Raw genomic sequence first — 21,912 nt, forward strand, 5'->3', positions numbered from 1 at the left:
ACTTTATATGTATTTCTATGCCATGGCCAAATATCATTGGCAAAAAAAATCTCTAAAATAACATTATTTACTACTGTTTAAGTGTCAAAAGGAGAAAGTTGTTAATTATTAGTTAAATTCATTTTTCTACCCCTAAATATGACATTTTATTTGCACATTCCTATCCTCTTATGTAAAGTAGCTAAAATTATACCTAACCTCTTTGTCTTCTTGCAATCCCATGGTCTCTTGTTTGAGACTGTCCATCACTTTCTTTAGCTTCTCTTCCTCCTTCATTTTATTCTGTTCAAGCTGTTCTTTTTTAGCAGTTGCTTCTCTGATGATCTTCTCACTACCACCAGGTACATTCTTCAATTCCTCTAGCTAAAAACAAAATTCAAAACAGATGGAAACAAAATTTATTTCATAAATATCCACAATCACAAGCTAGGCATCATAGCACCGATTATTAATCCAAATACTTTACTGTAAAATGATACATAAAGTACAAATGGTTGCATAATTATGTACAGAATTCGAGCATTTACATGGTAAAGTCTGAAATGCATTTGCCAGATATTACAAAAGGGAATTTTGAAGGGATGGAAGGTGAATGTTTGAAAGAAAACAGAGACCTGTGGAAAGAACGGATACCTTTTCGGAGTCAAAAAAATTGGGAAAAGATACTACATCAATCAAGTGGGTGAAATAGCAGCATTAATTTTCTTGCATTTGCTTCACTTTTCAAGTCCAGCAGACTGCCTTAAGTATGTAAAAGCAAATAACTGCGGATGCTGGAATCTGAAACAAAAACAGAAAATACTGGACAGTCTCAGCAGGTCTGACAGCATCTATGGAGAGAAAAGGGAGTTAATGTTGAGTCTGGATGACTCTTTGTCAAAGCAGACTATTTGCCCGATACTCAAAACAAGCTTTCCACTGGGAAATTGATTATACAACACAGAAACAAGCTATTTAGTCCACAGTCCATGCTGGCATTTATGCTCCATTCAAGCCTCCTCTCATCTAACACTGACAGCATAACCCTCTATTTACTTCTCCCTGATGTGCTTATCTTTCCAACGTGCCTCAAACATTCTCCGTAGTTGAGTTCTGCATTTTCACCACCTATGTGTGAAGAAGTTTCTTCTGAATTCCCCATCTAATTTTTTGGTGTCTATCATATCATTGGGCTGTTTCCCAACACTCCACTCTGTGAAGAACCATAGAAATGACGCAGCAAAGAAGGGGGCTATTTGGTCCATCTTGTCCATGCCAAACCAAAGATACCTAGTTGCCCTTTCTACTCCCATCTTCCTGAACACAGCCCATAGCCCTGCAGATGCCACGGTGTAGATCCAGGTACTTCTCAAATGCCTCCGCAACAAATTCCAGACACCCTCTGCGTAAATAAAGTTTTTCTTCATGTTTCCTCCTATTCTTCTGTCACTTAGCTTGAATCTATGACCGTTTAAAAAAAAAATCTCTACCAAGGGAAACAGGTTCCCCTCCTGTCTACTCTATCTCTACCCCTCACAATTTTGTATACCTTAATTTTGTCACCCCTCAGCCTCATGTGTTCCAAGGAAATCAACCCCAACCTCGCCAATCTCTCCTCGTAGCTACAATTTTCCAGCCCTGACAACATTCTAGCAAATCCTCTCTGCGCTCTCTCCAGAGCAATTACACCCTTCCTGTAATGTGATGACCAGAACTGCACACAACACTCCAGTTGTGACCTCACCAGTGTCTTATACAGTTCCATCATTATATCCCTACTTTTGTATTATATACCTTTGCCAATGAAGGAGAGCATTCTATATGCCTTCTTTACAACCTTATCTACCTGTACTGCTTCTTTTAGGGGCTGGTGCACTTGCAAGCCAAGAACTCTCACTTCATCTGTCCCTCTCAGTATATCTCCATTTATTGTGTATTCCCTTTTACTGTTTGACCTCCCTAAACGCATTACCTCACACTTATCAGAGTTGAACTCCATCTGCCACTTTCCTGTCAACTCCAACAACCCATCTATATCATTTTGGAGCTTACAGCTGTCCTCTACACGACCAATTCTTGCTATCTGCAAATTTCCCAATTGTGCCCTCCACTTTCAAATCCATATTGTTAATATATAAAACAAACAGCAGGGGTTCCAATACCGAGCCTTGCGGAACACCACTTGGAATAGCTTTCCAGTCGCAAGGGCACCCATCAACCATGACTCTTTGTTTCCTGTTCCTATGCCAACTCTGGATCTGATTTGCCACATTACCATGTATTTCACGGATGTTTACTTTTTTGACCAGTCTGCCATGTGGGACTTTGTCAAATGCCGTACTAAAATCCATGTAGACAGCATCCACTACACTACCCTCATCGATCCTTCTGGTTACTTTCTCAAAGAGTTCAATCAAATTTGTAGGGCATGACCTTCCCATAACAAAGTCATGCTGACTATCCCAAGTTTTTCTAAGTGTCAGTTTATCTGATCTCTCAGGATTGATTCAAACAATTTGCTCACCAGCGAACTGGTCTATAATTGTTTGGCTTCTCCGTTGAATCCTTTTTCAACAACAGAACCACATTTTCATTCCTCCAGTCCTCTGGTACCTCCACTGTGTATCGTGAAAATTTGAAAATAATCCTCATAGCATCCGCTATTTTCTCCCTGACCTCCTAGGAAACAGTCCATCCGGCCCTGGCGACTTATCCACTTTCACGGATTCCAACTCTCTCTCCAGTTATGATTATTTTATCCAATATGTCACACTTCTCCTCTTGGATTATTATATCTGCATCAACCCATTCCTTTGTGAATATGGAGATTTAAAAAATGTTTAAAACTCTTCCCACATCCTTTGCATTTTCAAGTTCCCTTCTTCATTTCTGATAGATCCCACTTTTTTCTCAATTATCCTTTTGCTCTTTATACAACGGTAGAACATCTTTGGGCTTTCCTTAATCTTGTTTGCTACTAATTTTTCATGCCCTCCCTTTGATTTTCTTATTTCTTTTTTTAAATTCGATCCCTGTACTTTCTATACTCCTCTAGGCGATCTGCAGCCTTGAAACCAAGAGAAAATGCTGGAAAATCTCAGCAAGTCTGGCAGCATCTGTAAGGAGAGAAAAGAGCTAACGTTTCGAGACCAGATGACCCTTTGTCAAAGCTCAGATGGTTTCAGATTCCAGCACCCACAGTAATTTGCTTTTTTTCCCTGCAGTCTTGAGTTGGTTATGTGTCTACCCTATCAAAATCATTCATTATTATGAAGACTTCTGTTTTCAAGAGGAAAAGAGATCCAAGCAGTTCATCCGTTTCTTATTAGGGAAACCTCAGCTCTGGTGCCATCCTTGTAACCCTTTTTGCACCACCTCCAATGCCTTTATATCCATTTCATACCAGAACTGCGCACTGTAGTCCCAAACTGAGCACGTTTCAATTCTCCTCCTCTAAAAATAATTCCTAGTGTCCGATTTGCTTTTATGATCGGTGTTGTAACTTTGAGTGATTTGTATTCCCAGATTCCTTTGAGCTCAACCCCATTAAGGTTCTCATTTTTCAAATAATAGATGACATCCTAAACTATCTTCCAAAAATAATACCTCATGTTTATCGATGTTTCAACTTGGTACTGGATGAGTAGATGTGACATACAACAAAATGGTATTTTACAATAGGATTATGACTCTTCCCATGGGAAATTCACTCATGCACATCCAGGTTTTCCAGATGGGTTTAGAAGCTCTTTAGAAGCAAATCAATGGTACATGTAAAAAGGGGGAGCATTAACATCTAATTTAAATGTTTCAGCCACAAGGAAATTACACTTGCAACAACCGCAAATGGATTATTAGATTAATACTTAAAACAGCCTGAGAAAGTAATGGTAAAATCACAAACAGAAGTAGAATTACTCATGTATATGCCAATCTTCTGGTGCAAATCTGACATTTTCCATAGGGAAAGGATTAGGTAGATATGCCAAGTGAGCTCCAATATTTCACTCTAATTACTAAGCTGACAAAATCAGTTATCTGTCACATGAAAATGACTGCTTTTCTTAAACAACCTGTGCACCTCTGCCGTAAATATTTGTATGTTCAAATGAACAAAGCTTTACCTTCTCCATATCCTTTTGTAGTTGCTTTTGTAGTTTCTTCTCTTTACTCTTTGAATGTTTCAGTTTTTCTCGGACTTTGACATCTTGCAAGTCAAACTGTGCAAACGTTTCCTTCTTCTCTTCAATGAACTTTGTAATTTTCCCTAGTTTTCTATAAAATACTACCATTATAGACATGTATACAACCACTGTTATTAATAACTTATAAATAGATATAGGCTATATTCATCCGAACAATAATCAGAATAGCAACAGTTTTTCCATCACTCCTTTCTTTCACTTCTCACTCCAATTCTGATAGTGGGAGTAGGTTCACAATTGTCAGATACCCAATCCTGAATTTTCAGTCTGCAAGTTAAAATGTTATTCTAATACAAGGGCATCATAGCTAAACTAAATTTCCAGGTCAACGGAAAGCAATTTATAGAAGGACCCCTTCCAGAATTTTTAAGTTGAGACTTTGAGGGACCAGGAACTAATGTAGGTCAGCAAACACAAGGATGTTAAGAGAGTGGGGCAGTGCAGAATAGGACTGCAGAATTTTGGTTGAACTGAAGTTTATGGATGGGGCAGGATAAATTGTTTGCAAGTATTGAAGTTGATGAAGTGTGACAGAAGCATGGATGAAAGTTCCAGCAGTAGGAAGGTTAAAGTAGTCAGGACTTTGGAGATTGCTCTGGGCCTCAAGTGGTTTTATTTACTGGAAGAAATTATCGCCGTCCAGGACTGTATGTCAGTCAAACAGTCTGATAATATAAGGCTAGTGGAGGGGAGATAGAGCTGAGGATTGTCAGCATGCATGTTGAATCTGACCCTGTGCCTTTGGATAATGCTGTCTAAAAACAACATGTAGAAAAGGAGCGAGGCTCCAAGAGGATACGGTGTGGCAGCAAAAAGAGAAGCCATTTTTGGAGATTGTCGAGCTATGATTGGGTGGAACCAATGAGATTGTTTCTACTGAACCGAAGAGGGCGAGGCATTGGAGGATGGCCAACTACATCGAAGACCACAGAAACCACACAGGGATAATACATATTTGTCAAAGTAGATACTGTGGGCGGGATTCTCTGTTTCTGAGATGCCAACGCAGACGCAGAATCCTTGGACTTTTACGACAGAAAGACCGGCGCCACACCTGGACCTATTCCACTACCGTTGAGGGGCTAGCACCGGTGCCGCGTGGAACACAATCGATTCTAATGAAAAACGGTGCAGGATTTGCTGGGCCAGTGATTGACACGCGGGAGGCTGACAAGCTGCAGACGCACATACATTACAATCCCGACACACACTCGTCCCAGCTAACAAGATGGCACTGGTTGCGCTGGACGTGCCCATATAGCTGATGCGTCAGCTAGGGCCAGTGGGCACCCAGGGAGTGCCCTGGGAAGGGGGGGGGGGGGGGGGGGGGGGGACACACCTATACAACCCGAGCACTAAGTTTAAAGTGGGCTGCTAGCAGTGTGCGCAGTTGCATGGCTGCCTTGCCGGCTGTGGTAATGGTATTCTCTGCCCGTCCACCCCGCCCTCACCTCCTGGCCACCCCACACTATTCCCCCCCGCCCTGGCAGAAGCCCCCGGCCAGCGGCACAACTGTCAGCAAACTATGGCGATGTTGGAGCCTTCCGTATCCCCCCCCCCCCAGCAGCCCCCCACCAAGCCGGTTTCACGATTTTTAAAAGCTCAAGTGAACCACGCCTTCGGGAACTCGGCCCATCAGAGGCGGAGAATCGTGGAGACCCCGAGAATACCGGGCCATGTCCGCGAATGATATACAAACGGTGTCTACTGTACATGCGTTCCATTGGAGCATTGCGATTTGGCAAATCGACACTTGCCGCAATTTCAGCATTGGAACCGATTCTCCACCCAATCGCCTTTCCAAATTTCGGCGTCGGCTAATGGAGAATTACGCTGTGTATCTTTCATTAGGGCCTGACATGAAGGCAATGGAAAATAGGTAATAATTTGGAGGAAGACAGCATGTTCTAAGGGCTCAAGGAAAGAAAGGTTGATGTGAGATGGGTTATTGCTTTGCAAGGACAGCAAGGGTCAATGGATTTTTGTGGAGTTGTAACGGTTGAAGCGGGCGAAGAGATAGGGTTAGGGTTTTTGAATCGTAAGAACAGAGCTAAGAGGGAACCATTTAAAAATATTTTCAATCAGAAGACAGGAAACGATGTTGGTGGTCAACAGTAAAGTGGCAATGGGTCGTGAGAGCACAAAGTGGCTCTAGGATAAAAATTAGAGGACACAAGGAGAAATAGGAGACAGAAAGATTTTGAAGTGGGGAGTTTTAGAAGAAGTTTGGCTTAGTGGTCAAAGATCTGTAGCAGAAGCAACACTAACATTATATATCACATGTCTCATCAACTTACCCACAGCACACCACTTGGGATTAAACTCACCAATATTCTTCAAATCCTGCTAAGCCACCCAACAGTGACCCGTTGGACTCTGCCAGCTGATCATCACCCCTTTCAATATTCCCTCTCAGAAGGTCCATTCACTTGTAAACACCGCTCTTGGCATCGGTGACCTTATTGTAAGGGATTGAACTGTTTTTCTGGTTTTGACAAAATTGGCTCATGGATCATGTTTCTTACTGAAGCCTCCCTTCCCTGTCCATATTTACTTTCATCTTCCCCACTCTAATCACTGTAGTTCAGTGTGTGGCCCTTCTTACCAAAGCACACCATGGCTTCCCCTGAGGTAGGGTGATTTGAGTGGCGAGGGATTACAGGAAGAGATGGTCTGGTTTGTAATAAAGATGAACAGTAAGAGATAGAAACTCTGTTGGGTCTACAGCCAAAATGTAGAAATGAATGACATAATTACGTTATGCAAGTAAAGCTAAGATTAGGAGAGAGAAATGAGAGGGTTTGACATTGAAGTTTGAAGGTCTGTGAGGGATGAAGTGACGTTGTAGGGAGGATGCAGTCAGCTTGGAATATCAAAATAATGTCCAGTAAAATAGCTAATTCCCTCTATTTACGTTTGGGGGAAGTTAGTGGAGTCATTTTTTCCCTGAAAGTAAAAGGGCTTAAAAATAAAATGTTTTTTAAAAATCCATAATTTTTATTTTAGGATACGGAATGATTAGTTTAAAAATAATTGGGTAACAAACCGGTTACGGTGACCAAAGCCAAAAAATTGTGTACATTCAACCCAAAAAGGATCGAATGTCAGTGACATATCAACACATTAAATGATTCTGTTCCACAGAAATATAAAACGAGATACCAACATCTTAAAATCAACAAAATAGCATGGATGAAAAGAATAAGAAATATAAATAAAAAATTGTGCAAATACCCATTATGTTTGACAGCATCTGTGGTCAGAGAAACAGTTATTTCAAATTAATGGCCATTCTGTATTTCTAAATAAGCATATGCCTTACTTTTCAAGATGTTTCAAAGCATTATTTTTGACTTTTATGTCATCCACAAGTTTGACAGTTTTGTCACGGGTATCTTGCGTATCTTCATGGATTTTTTGTTTCTGTGCCCCCATATCGGCTATCCTTTTCTGCACATCATGACTGATGAGGGAAGGGTGAGATAAAAATTTAAAGCAGAGTCTAGTTTGAGCTCAAAAATCTGAGTTTTCCCCAATTGCTGTTGTACAATTTTAGAGCAGAATTACAATTTGATTGGGAAAATGACATGTTTTGTAAGAACCAATAACAGCTCTCCATTTTTATGAAATACATTGCATGTGCTTATTAGTACTGTGGGAACTAACAATATCACTAATTATAAGTAAGTATTTCACTCAGTCAGTAATTAGGTTCTATTAAATTGTTTTAAAATGTGAATAAGCTAACATATTGAACAATAAAATTAATACAGTACTTTGCAAGTTAAAATTCAACATACATGTAATATTGTAAGACACAATTCTTTTTCTTCACAACCTCATTTTCCAATGTAAGAAACTCAATTGCATGATTTTTTTCTCCTTCCAATGCATCCTTTTCTTTTTCAACCATCTTAACCCTATTAAGCTAAAAGAGAAAGTTTAACAATTTTGTAATTTTCACAATGAAATTCAAATCACTACTGTACAAATTGTTTATGAATGCACACCACTGTACGTTTCATCTTTGAACCAATCCAAAAGTTTCTCTAAGGTTCTTGAAGTTAATTTTATAAATGTACCTATGCTTCATGAAAATTACAAAAGCACATGCATAAATTATCCAACGATAAACTGGTATGCTTAATACTCCACTTTATACCGGCGAACCAAATATCTGGAAGTTTCCAACTATTGTTGAAGAGCAAACAAAAACTCATCAGTACTATAAAATCTTGAGAAGTATCTGGTTAGCACTAGTTAACATAATAGTGGTAACAGTTGACTTTACATTTAGGAATTTTACATTTGATGATTTACTTAGAACAGTTTCAAATTTACCTTTTCTCCTCTCTGTTCATTCAAAATCTCAACTCTGCGACAGAGGACCTGTATTGGTTCTTTCAATCGTCCTGATCCAATTATGTCTTCTAAATATTCCAGCATACCCTCACTGTGCTCATTTTGGCCTTTTGGCTTCATCATGGCAATTTGCTCCACTTCACCCTGAAGATAGACCAAATATGTAGGAAGTGGTATTATTGATTTGTAACATTCATTCGTGTTTGCAAAGAATAAATACAATTTTAAGAGGTACCATATATACTTGGGGAACTGCTGCTTTTAACATTGAATGGAAATAAATTACACGTATATGTCCCTCAGTGAGCAATGTGAAGATAAATGGGTCCTTGTACAAAAATAAAACCATTAATTTAATTTGGATTTATATTCAAAAGATTCAGAACTGAAATAAAGCTACTACAGTCTACTCTCCAAATATCTAATCATATTTGAGATTATGGCCATAAAATAACAGCATATTCACTTTTTGTAATCAATAAGATCTACGTAAATTGGTGGAACAGAGTAGCACAAAAACACTCATTAGGTCATGTTTTGGAATTAGACTTCTTTACTCTGCACAGAAAGAAATTTCACATAAAAGCATGTCTAAATGAGTTGAAACAAATCAACTTTCACTAGCTTAAAGGGAAAAGGCAATTTGGAAAATAACTCTTGGGGATAGACATTGAAACGGTTACCAGAATCATCACGAAAAAATTACAGAAGCAATTAGGGTACTTTTCAATTTTCTACCGAGGCAAAAGAGTGGCACTACAGACTGGCCACCTGTTTTAAAAAAAATATTTTTCATTCTCCTTTTTCACATTTTCTCCCAAATTTACACCCACCAACAATAAACAATAATCAGTAACAAATATGTCAATCCCCATATAAATAACAATCCCATTCTCCCACCAAACATTAGCCTGCATGTTCACATAAACAAATGACAAAAAGGAATCAAGAATCACCCATAGTCACCATTAACACCCCCCCCCCCCCCCCAACTAATGTTTGATGTTATCCAGTTCTTGAAAGTGCATAATGAATAATGCCCATGAATTGTAGACCCCCTCCATCCCTCCCCCCAGTTCAAACTTAACCTTCTCAAGAGTCAAGAATTCCAACAGGTCCCCCCGCCACGCTAGGGCACAGGATGCAGAGGTTGATCTCCAACCCATCAGGATCCGCCTTTGGGCGATCAACGAGGTGAAGGCTACAACATCTGCCTCCACACCCGTTTCCAACCCTGGCTGGTCCGACACCCCAAAAATGGCCACCCGAGGGCCCGGGTCCAGTTTCACGTGCACCACTTTAGAAATTACCCGGAAATCCTCCTTCCAGTAATCCTCTAGCTTTGGACAGGACCAGAACATATGAACGTGATTAGTGGGTCCCCCCCTGCAACGTTTACACATCTTCCAGTCCCTCAAAGAATCAGCTCATCCTCGCCCTCGTGAGGTGTGCTCTGTATACCACCTTCAGCTGTATCAGCCCCAACCTCGCGCACGAGGTGGAGGCATTCACTCTCCGGAGCACCTCACACCAGAACCTCTCCCAACTCTTCCTCCCACTTTGCTTTGATCCCTTCCAGTGGTGTCTTCTCCTCTTCCAAAATAGCTTTGTAAACCATTGACACTACCCCCTTCTCCAGTCCCCGTCGTCAGCACCTCCTCCAGCAATGTGGAGGCCGGCTCCCCCGGGTAACTCTGTATCTCCTTTCTGGCAAAATCGCGAACCTGCATGTATCTAAACATTTCCCCCTGCTCCAGCTCCTTCAGTCCTGCAAATCGACCCCTAAGAAACAAATCTTTTAGTGTCTTAATCCCCTTCTCCCATTTCCGAAAATGTCCATCCCACCTCCCTGGCTCGAATCTGTGGTTTCCCCGAATCGGCATTTCCCTTGACCCTGCCCCTAATCTGAAGTGTCGGTGAAACTGCCTCCAAATTCTCAATGAGGCTATTATTACCAGACTCCCTGAGTATTTCCCCGGAGCTATCGGGAGCGGTGCTGTTGCTGGTGCTTTCAATCCCGACCCCTTGCACAAACTCTCCTCCATTCTGAACTACTGGGAATCAACTCCTCTGACCGAGCTCCGCACCTTCACCGCCGAGTAGTAATACATCAGGTTCGGAAGACCCAAACCCCCTGCCTGCCTTCCCCTCTATAGCAGCACCTTTCTAACTCGGGCCACCTTCCCTCCCCATATGAACGACGTAATCCTTCCCTCAATCTTTCTGAAAAAAGCCTTTGGCAGGAAAATCGGCAGGCACTGAAAGATAAACAGAAATCACGTCAATACGTTCATTTTAACCGCCTGCACCCGACCCGCCAGTGACAGAGGGAGACCATCCCACCTTGCCAGATCCGCTTTCACTCTCCCCACCAAACTAGAAAGGTTGTACCCCCACTGGGCAACCTGCACCCCCAGGTACCTAAAGTGAGTCCCTGTCCTCCTCCGCCCCCCCACCCCCCACCCCCCGAGACACCACAAAATACTCACTTGTCTAGATTTAGTTTGTACCCCGAGAAAGACCCAAACACTCGAAGTAGCTCCAATATTCCCCCTATCGACACACTCGGTTCCGACACGTATAACAGCAAGTCATCGGCATACAAGGACACCCTGTGCTCTATCCCCCCACTGCATTATTCCTTTCCATACCCCGGAACTTCTTAATGTGATGGCCAATGGCTCAATCGCGAGTGCAAACAGCAGGGGGGACATAGGACATCCCTGCCTAGTCCCATGGTGAGGAGAAAAGTATCTCGAGCTGATGTTGTTTGTGCGGATACTCACCCTCGGCTTCTTATATAGTAGTTTTACCCAGTTCACAAATTTTGGTCCAATCCCAAACCGCTCCAGACCTGCCATCAAGTACCCCCATTCTACCCGATCAAACGCCTTCTCAGCGTCCAATGCCACAACCTCCTCTATTTCCTTCCCCTCTGCCGGTGCCATAACGACGTTCAATACACATCTAACGCTTGAAAAGAGCTGCCTCCCTCTCATGAACCCCGTCTGATCTTCACCTATCACCTTCGGGAGGCACTACCCACCAGCACCTTCGCGTCCACTTTCAAAAGTGATATGGGTCTATATGACCCACACTCCATCAGATCGTTATCTTTTTTTAGCAACAGGGAAATCGACACCTGCCCTGAAGTTTGTGGCAACACCCCCTTCCCTATCACCTCTTCAAACATCCCCACCATCAGGGGTGCCAGCTTGTCCTTGAATTTTTTTTATAATATTCCACCGGAAACCCATCCGGCCCTGCCACCTTCTCCGACTGCATCCTCCCAATCGCATCCTTTATCTCCTGCTCAGATATCGCTCGTTCTAATGTAGCCCTGTCCCCCTCCCCTAACCTCGGATACTCCAACCCATCTAGAAATTCCTGCATCTCATGGCCTCCCCCAGGTGGCTCTGACTTGTACAACCTCTCATAAAATTCCTCAAAAACCTTGTTAATCAGATCCGGAGCCACCACCAACCTCCCTGCCCTATCCCTCACCTGAACAATTTCCCTTGCCACTGCTTCCCTGCTAACATCTCCATGTTCGTAAACTGCCCCCTTGCTCGTCTCAGTTGGCACACCGCCTTCCTGGTAGATAGTCGGTCAAAGCTCGCCTGTAGTTCCTTCCCCTTTTCCAGCTTTGCTGGGTCTCCATCTTCTGCATAACTCCTATCTACCTCCAACATCTCATCTGTTACCCTCTGCCACTCCAACCTCTCCTCTTTGTCCACCCTGGCATCAAACAAAATTACCCCCCCCCCCCCCAACCTATAGAGCCTCCCAGACAACTGCCTTCGACCCCTCACCCGTACAGTTGAAACCTACATATTCAATTTTGTCACAGAACACTTGGTCCCCCAAAAGTCCCACATCTAATTTCCACCTCGGTCTCTGCGCTACCCCCTTCTCCAGTGCCATATCCACCCAATGCGGAGCATGATCTGACACTGCAATTGCCGAGTATTCCAACCCCTTAACCCCAGCCAGCAGCCTTCCCCACCACGAAAAAGCCGATCCACGAGTATACCTTATGGGCTGCTGAGAAAAATGAGTACTCCCGTTCCCTCGGGCGCAGAAACCTCCAAGGGTCCACCCCTTCCATTTCCACCAAATGACAGGTTTGTGAATAAACAGTACAAATCATTAAACAACCAAATTAACAAGATTCTTGATGAGCAAGGTGGTGAATGGTTATTGGGGTAGATGAGAATGTGGACAATCAGATTAACCACGATTTTAGGGAATAGTGGAGCAGGCTGGGCGGGGGTGGGGGGTTGAATGGCCTACCTATAATTTGTACGTTAAATGGTAATAACCATCATCAGTAACTATGAGTGACAAACCCAAGCTGTAACATGGGTAAAGTGAATCCCTGCCCCCAAACACATGTAGATAATGTATTTTCTGCACAGCTTTTTAAGAATCTAAATGGTATTTGTTTAGAGTCTCATTACTTATCCATCTGCATGCAATTTATCATTTACAGAATACAAATTTTTGCGACAGTTGACACGATTCACTTAACAGCTGATGGTCAACAATCAATTTCATTGACATTTAATAAATTTATCAGAAAATAAATTTATCACTCAATACTTAGAAAATTCACAACTAATTGCTGGTTGTTTCCCAATAAGCAAATTGCTCAGTCATGTTTGAAATCAAAACATTAAGAAACATAATCACGTTTGGTACCTAGAAAGTTATATTTGATATCTTAATAGGTAGTGCTGAAAAACTGGCATAAAAAGCTGACCAAACCTCAAAACATATTTCCACAGCACAATCAGTTGTGTGTCACCATTTATACTCCACTAAACTCTTAGCGTTTAATTTATTTGTTACAAATAAACCGTATAAATCAGTGGGGGTAGGGGGCAAAGAGGAGTACAGCATGTATTCTCTTGTTAATTTGGTTGTTCAATGATTTGTACTGTTTATTCACAAACCTGTCGTTTTAAGCATATGTTCCAGCTGAAAGGAAATCTGAATGCAATTCAGCGCCCATTAATTACAATAAATACCTTTTGATAGTGTTTACACACATTGTTGCAGTCAGTAGTTGTCATATGTTGCCAAACAGTGCAAAAAATGTTTCTGAATAAAGGGAAACTCTAAACAACTCTGAAGGTAACAAAGAATTTTGAAATTACATTTCCAGTATAGGAACATATATGGACAAATGTGTAAAAAAACGGACAAGGTGCAAAATAGTGCTGCAGTTAAATATAGCTTGTACCTATAAGCAAAGTTTTATGCAGATGGCACACATCACAACCATGCATGGAAGACATCTAGAGCTCATTTTAAGTTTTTCTTTACCCCAAACGGGGTGTGTAAATTAGGTTATTCAAGTTTAATGATTGCCACACTTACTAGATTTTAATAAGATATGTGACCCTGGACTCACCAAGTTGCTCCTGAATCTCTACAATTTGTACACTGATTTGACCTGGTATAGCAGTCCAATTTACTTTTAGACAAAAATTACTTTAGACAAAAAGCTCTTCCAACATAGATAACATAAAACTAGTGAGCCGAGGCACTGCTTAAAAAAAAAGACTGCAAACTGAGAAAGCTCATTTCAGTTCACCAAGCAATTGCTATCACCATTGAAGAACCTGGGGTTACATCCATGCTTTTCGTCGAAATGATGGTTAGAATTAGCTAACATGTACCTGGATCAACTTACTGGATGAATGCTTCATATTACTGAGAGGATGATTTCATTGCAATAACAAACAGCACATGCAACAGTACTGCAGAATCTAAAATGTGCACTCATCCAGGGAAGCAGGACGTGGATTCGCAAAGATAATTCTGAATCTGTTTGGATGAATAAATTCCAGCTAGGTTCACTTTCTAATTGCTTAATATCACCAACAGAATCATTGACATCCCAATAATTTGTGCTCCAAAGCTGATCTGACACTTCTCAAATATGTGGCTGACACAAGTTAATAATTTTACCCACACAATTAAGATTAATTCAATTGTGTTTTGCCACCAGATAGTTAAATCTTAAGTGCAAAAAAAGCTGTAATATAATTGAGCTTTTTGCTTTACAAGCAAACTTCAGGAGAATAATGTTTTTCAAATATAAATGTAGAGTACCTAATTATTACTTTTTCCAATTAAGGGGCAATTTAGCGTGGCCAATCCACCTAACTTGCACATCTTTGGGTTGTGGGGGTGAAATCCACGCCGACACGGGGAAAATGTGCAAACTCCACACAGACAGTGACCCGGGATTGAATCCGGACACTCAACGCCATAGGCAGCAGTGCTAACCACTGCGCCACCGTGCCGCCCATATAACAATTTAAGCTGTTATTTAAATTCAGATTTTCCACGCGGAAGTATTTTGCAAATGTTAATTTTCCTTACCAAGATAGAAAGGGAACAACAGATGTACACAAATGGGGTCGCTGAAATACCTCAATGGTATCAGGATATCAAATACACTAAAGTGAATGATATGACCATCAATCACCCTAGAATAGAAATTAAATTTCATTAGCACAAATGAGGTACTGAAAGAAATGTGGGTGCGATTCTACCAGCGAATTGTGCCCGGTGCAGAGCCGGGTGAACGCTGGAGGCTCAAATTGGGCCTTGTGCGGGTCTCTTGACTTCAGATTGTGCCAGACGTAATCTGGACCACGACCTCGCTGGGCGTGATCCAGATAACGATATTTAAATGATCCATTTGGTTAACTTAAATATGCGCACCGATCTTGACACCGCATTCACCCGCCGCCCGGGAGTCATTGGCTGTACCGGACCAGGCTCAACACTCCACAAGTGGAGACCAGTCATGATGGCCATTCGGGAATCTCAGAAGCCATTGGAGCCCCCCCAGTGTGGTCAGGTACAGGGCACTATCCTGGCTGTGCATGATGGCACTACCCGAGTGCCAAGGGACAGGACCACGGGGGCAGAGGGGCCATGGCCACGAAAGGGGGCAGGATGAAGGGTGGGGGTGAAGAGGCCTCAAAAGGTGGGGGGGGCACCCTCAGCAACCCATGTCTTCAGGGGTGGCATTTTCCGTGGGTATTCTCAAGCTCAGAGATCGGGGCACCCTTTCAAAATGGCTTCCCGATCTTGCCGACGATTTCAGCTCCTTACTGCTGAAAACATTTCTAAGTGTTGACTAGACCGTGGTGAAACTCTCCAAGGCCCCCCAAAAAACACAACTAAGTGTGGGTGAATGCCAATCTGGATCTCACCCAAAAGGTCAGCGGGAAACACCCCGCCAAACATGACAATTTTTTTGTTGAATCGCACCCATAAATTTCAGATATGGGAGTCACTGACAGATGGAAGAGATTAAAATGGTGCCAAACACCAAAACTAAAGTGAATGGAGATTTCAGTGGTTATTTTCCATTGGGATTCAAAGCAGTATCTTTAGGTGGTGGAAGGTGGGGATTGGAGGTTGACTAACATGTTCCCACTTGGTCCCTTTTGTATTGAGATGAGCAAAATGGTTACTTGTACATAATCTGCACTGTTGAGTTTAGATGCAAGAAATCGTCAGCAAAATCCAAGGGCATTCAATCAGAATTTTATGCCAGGGAAACCACAACAGATATCTTCACTTTTGCACTCAGTACTCTCCAAATGGATTAATGGAATCCTTCAGCATCCCATTAATGCAGTTCCCTTAAAGAATATATTATACATATGTTTGTTTTACGCCATTGCATTAATCAGATCAAAACAAATGTAAAAAAAATAATTTGATATGAGCACTGTCAGCAAGACCAGTATTTCTTGCTCATTCGTAATTGCTCTTGATAAAAGTGGTGGTGCCTTCTAGGGAAATCTACAGTAGGAAGTTACAGGTTTTTGAACCCAGTTAAGGAGCAGGAATATTGATGCAGCAGGATGGTACCTGGCTTGGAGAAATTACAGGTGGTGTTGTTCTCGTGTCTTTTGCCCTTGTCCTTTTAGGTGGTGGAGGTCAGGTGTTTGGAAGGCGCTGTCGAAGGAATCTTGGTGAGTTACTACAGTGATTCTTGTACAGCGGTGTACACTGTTGTCACTGGCGGGGGAGTGAATGTTTAAGTTGGTGGATAGGATGGTCAATCAAATGGGCTGCTTTGTCCGGGATGGTGTCAAATGTCGTGTCGGAGCCACACTCAGACAAGTGGAGAGTATTCCATCACACTGCTGACTTGTGCCTTGTAGATGTATCAACACAAAATCTATTTTAAAAGGGTCCGATTTCAGCATCAAATGTCAATTGTACCATAACGTTCTACCTGAATTTTTGGTATCACGTTGTTAACCACCTCCCTTTTCATTTCTGTCTTAAACAGCTGGTGATTTATAACAAAACGAGTTGGTGACAATCAAGCGGAAGAGAAGGGAATAAAAACAAATACTACTTTTCAAACCCAAGGAACCACTGAAATTAACAGCTAAAAAGCCATCAACTTTTCATGTCTGGACTTGCTTTTTGTCAAGAGTAATCTAAATTTCTCCCTGCATATACTTTCCCCTTAAAAGATAGTTAAGTAATATGGGGACACCATTCTCCCCGGCCAAGCACTCAACTAGCCCGATGGTGATAGCATCACAAAGTCTGGATCCAACCATGACACCATTTCACGCTGTGAGACATGTCTGACTCAGCTCCCATTTGTAACAACCATAGATTCATCCATGCCAGAACGGATGCCACATACAAGACTTGGATAAGGGGTGTTGAGGTTCAGGACATGTACATAGACAGCAGAGTGGCAATCTTGGAGGAACTACCAAAGAAGTTCCAATTCCCGAAAGGGAGCGAACTCAGATACCATGCAGATGCGGGACATGCTCTGCAAGGAAGCCCCATTGTTCATTCAGTTACAAAGGCACACCCTGCTCGACAAACTAATATCATAGGACGAGTTTGGGGAGGGAAAGTGTGTAGACATCCAAGGACGACTGCTAGAGGAAATATGTGCCCACTGGATGAAACAAGGGAGAGGTGGGAAGAGGAACTAGACCCCGAGTTAGGGGAAAGGTCTCTGGAGCAAGATCTGGTACAGAGTAAATTCCACCTCCTCGTGTGCAAGGCTGGGCCTGATGTAATTGAAATGGTGCACAGACCAGAACACGCAGGAGCGGATTCATCCCGGAGGTGGAAGATAGTTGTAAGCGATGCCAGAGGGGTCCAGCTAACTACTCCCACATGTTCTGGTCCTGCCCAAAACTGGTCGGATTCTGGGTTCTTCGAAGCCATGCCCAAGGTCGTGGGTGTCAAGATAGAGCCATGCCAATTGGTGATCTTCAGGGTGTCAGAGCAGCCAGACCCAGAGGGGAAGGGGGACATGCAGGGTTATCGCTAAAACAAAAAAAACAAACTGTTTGCACTGCAGCCGTTGTACTGATGCCCACAAACTGTATGGTTGTTGTATTGTTCTGCAACTTTTTCGATAAAAAAGATGGAGGTACAAGATAATTTACCAAGGCTGAAACAAAAAATGAAAATAACTATTGGAAAAAGACGGAGCAGGCTGGGTTCTTCTTCCTAGAAAAGCTGAGGGGTGGCCTGATACAAGTCACTTATGTATTTTTTTTTTCTTTTATAAATTTAGAGTAGCTGATTATTTTTTTCCAATTAAGGGGCAATTTAGTGTGGCCAATCCACCTGCACATCTTTTTTTGGGGGTTGTGGAGGTGACACCCACGCAAGCACGGGGAGAATGTGCAAACTCCACACGGACAGTGATCTGAGACCAAACCCGGGTCCTCAGCACCATGAGGCAGCAGTGATAATACAAGTCATTTATAAATCCAATTGGAGGGGCAGCAGGGTGGTGCAGTGGTTAACACTACTGCCTCATGGCGCTGAGGTCCCAGGTTCGACCCCAGCCCTGGGTCACCGTCCATGTGGAGTTTGCCCATTCTCCTAGTGTTTGCGTGAGTTTCGCCCCCACAACCCACAGATGTGCAGGGTAGGTGGATTGGCCACGCTAAATTGCACCTTAATTGGAAAAAATGAATTGGGTACTCTAAATTTATTTTAAAAAATAAATCCAATAGGAAATTCAGGAAAAACTTTAGAGGGTTAGATCACGGATCTTGGAGTGGTTATGGTATAACGTATATCTGCACCGGAGGGAAAGCTAGATAAGTATTAGATAAGGGAAAAAGGAATAGAAGGTTATTCCAACAGAATTAGATAGAGTAGGGTGGAAAGAGGTTTATGTGGAGCATAAACACTGGCATCGACCATTTGGATCAAACAGCCAATTTCTGTCCTGCAATTACGATGGAATTATCTACTGGCATTCAAGGTGAGCAGCTGCAAAATAGACACATTTCATCCAATGGAATGAATCCAAATACTTCATTTGAACATGGTTAACCATATCAATATTTAATCGACCTGCAACACTATTGCACGATTCGGAATTACAAACTTTGACAATTTTCATTTTAAAATTTTAAGTCAGATGGAAAAAAAAAATTAAAAGCAATTCTAACAAGATATTCTCTTTAATGCACCCCGCCAGGGTAAAATGGTTTGATCCAGAATGGTGGCATTTTCCTGGGCGACAGGTATATGCTCAAAAACAAGGATGATAAATGAGGAAGTGGATGACAGACTTGAGGAAATAAAAATTAAAGTGTCAACATTTAGGGTCAAAGGTCCATGATTTATAAATACCTGCAGATGCACTCTTGCCATAAAATTGCATCCACTTCCACAATCTCGAATTGTATCACTGGTTCCAGGTCTTCGATGCCAGGCAAAATATATCAGTTAACTCAAGCACCTGCTGGCACCACAGGGTGATTTTGTGTCCGCAGCACTGCAAGCGTAAATCTTTCGAGTTGGGAAACTAGATTCTCACCGGTGAGATCTGCCAGCCTGTGCTGGGGCATGCCCTCTGGGGAGCCTAATTGGGAGGGCAGTGGGGGTTTCCTGTTTTGGGAAAATTCCATCCCATGTATGTGCCCTTACTCCATCCCACTCATGTTGGCCTAGAAAAGCATTATCTTTTCTTGAACCAGAAGTCTACGGATAACTGCAAAGTTCCGTCTCCCATTTCCATATCCAAGTCCAGTCAGACCGATGTGGATTTAAAAAACTGCTTTACCCATCATATTGGTGTAGAAAAGGATTAGTTTATATACTTTTCTGGAACCAAGCACAAACAAGTCTCTACAGATAACTACGAATTTCCTCCTCCAGTCTCCATACCATAGTGCCTTTCGAAAGATGAGGATTTATAGTGCGGATTTCCGGATCCACATTAATTGTATACAGATGGCCCCCATAAACTGGGAATTCATGATTCTTGTCTGTTCCTATAAAAGGTGGCTATAAGGTTGCACTTTTGTAACATGTTAACACATACATGAAAGTGTATAAAAATTGGCTACAGTTCGGTCATCACCACCTGGCACTCTGGAATTGAACACTCAGAACATCCTGTAGGAAACGCAACAATCAACTTACTCACAAGATCCCATAAACTGAAATGTGATAATGACCAGATATTTTTTTGATATCTGTTGAGGCAAATATCGACCAGGGCACCTAGAATTACCAGAACATAGGGCCATGATGTGGAGATGCCTGCAATGGATTAGGGTGGGCACAGTAAGATGTCTTACAACACCAGGTTAAAGTCCAACAGGTTTGTTTCGAATCACTAGCTTTCGGAGCGCAGCATCTTCCTCAGGTGAATGAGGACGTAGCTGTGCTCCGAAAGCTAGTGATTCAAAACAAACCTGTTGGATTTTTACCTGGTGTTGTAAGACTTCTTACAGAATAATGGGATACATGGAGAGACCACCCCAGAGTGTGACATGGACAGAAAATATTTGCAAACTTGATACAGACGGGGAAGGAGGTGATCCTTTGGAAAGGGGCGGGGGGGGGGGGGGGGTTGTCAAAGCATTCCAAAGGAAGTCAAAGTATGATGTTACAGCAATGAAGGTAAGTGATTGGTTGTTGAGCACTCTTTATCTAAACTAGGGAATGTTACTTGAGGCAAGTATACCATTAATTGAAATAATAGTAAGATACTTCCAAAACATAAGTAATTAGTACGGTTTGATTAATAATTGTAATTTTTACCAGGAATATTATTAATTATTAGTCGGGTCTATTAAGAAAAATAAATTAATTAATGCAGGATAAAGATGGCAGAGTATGTGATGTGTTCTGCCTGCACATCTGATAGCTCATGGATGCCAGTGAGATCCATGACAACCGCATATGCACCAATGGCCTGCTTTTGCTCAGAGTCAAATGAGCTGGAGGCTAAACTACAGACACTGGAATACATCAGGAAGGGGGAAGTTACCTGGATACTTTTGTTCCAGGTTGTCACAGTCCTTAGGATAGGGTCTTCCGATTTGGTCATGGACAGGAAGGTATGACTGCGAGTGAGGCAAGTGAGGGGATTGAGAAGGTAGAAGTGGAGGTGCCTCAGCCATTACAATTGTCCAACAGGTTCAAAGTTATTACAGACTGTATTGATTAGAGTGGGGGCAGCAAGGTGAATCGACCGTAGCATCTAGAAGCCATTTTGGGGGAAGCAAACAGGAATGTAGTGGCAGTAGGGGACAGAATAGTCAGGCAGATAGACACTGTAACAGAGAGCAGGAGCACAGAGGCTGTGTTGCCTAACCTCTACCAGGGTTTGGGGCTTCTGCTCTGGACTGTAAAGAAACTTGCAGTAGGAGAACTAGGTAAGGGGTTCTGCTCAAGGGTTATGAACAGCTCGGGACCAAAGGAAAAGCAGAACCTCAAAGGTAATCTCTTGATTATTACCTGAGCCGTGAGAAAATTGGAGTCGGTAAATAAGATTAGACCGGTGAATGCGTGGATTAAAGACCGATTATAGGAGAAATAGGGATTTGGGGTGTACTGGTATCAGTACTGGGGAAAGTTGGAGCTGTAGGTTCAGGACAGCCTTTACCAGAATCCCGCTGGGATCAGTGTTCTGACTAGTCCTATAGCTCAGTGGGCTAGACAGCTGGTATGCAAAGGCCAGCAGCGCGGGTTCAATTCCCATACCAGCTGAGAATTCTCCCTCTGTGTACCCAAACAGGTGCCGAATGTGACGACGAGGTGCATTTCACAGTAACTTCATTGCAGTGTTAATTTAAGCCTACTTGTGACAATAAAAGATTATTTATTGATTTTTAGGGTGATAGAAGGTGCTTGAAATTAAATAGCGTGGGGGGGGGGGGGGGGGGGGGGGAAGGAGAGAGATTCAGCATTTGTCACAAAATTAATGAATTATCAGCAAAGATAGAAAGAAATAACCTTGGGCGGGAATTTCCGGTCGCTGGGCAGGCGCCTGAGAATTCCGCCATTGAATTAGTTTGGGCAGAGTTAAGAAACA

General features: G+C 42.4%; 1 protein-coding gene across 3 annotated transcripts in view; it reads right to left on the minus strand.

The window, feature by feature from the left end:
* Positions 1-21,912, minus strand: part of smc4 (structural maintenance of chromosomes 4) — an 89,609-nt gene that overhangs the window by 48,775 nt on the left and 18,922 nt on the right. For all 3 annotated transcript variants that reach the window (XM_072474467.1, XM_072474466.1, XM_072474468.1), the window contains exons 6-10: positions 8,526-8,690; positions 7,985-8,112; positions 7,507-7,647; positions 4,104-4,254; positions 199-363 (exon numbers count right to left, since the gene is read on the minus strand). In XM_072474467.1, the coding sequence (XP_072330568.1) occupies positions 199-363; positions 4,104-4,254; positions 7,507-7,647; positions 7,985-8,112; positions 8,526-8,690 (750 nt within the window). The remainder of the gene's footprint in view (positions 1-198; positions 364-4,103; positions 4,255-7,506; positions 7,648-7,984; positions 8,113-8,525; positions 8,691-21,912) is intronic.

This window comes from Scyliorhinus torazame, chromosome 14 (genome assembly GCF_047496885.1).
Source record: "Scyliorhinus torazame isolate Kashiwa2021f chromosome 14, sScyTor2.1, whole genome shotgun sequence".
Lineage (NCBI taxonomy): Eukaryota > Metazoa > Chordata > Chondrichthyes > Carcharhiniformes > Scyliorhinidae > Scyliorhinus > Scyliorhinus torazame.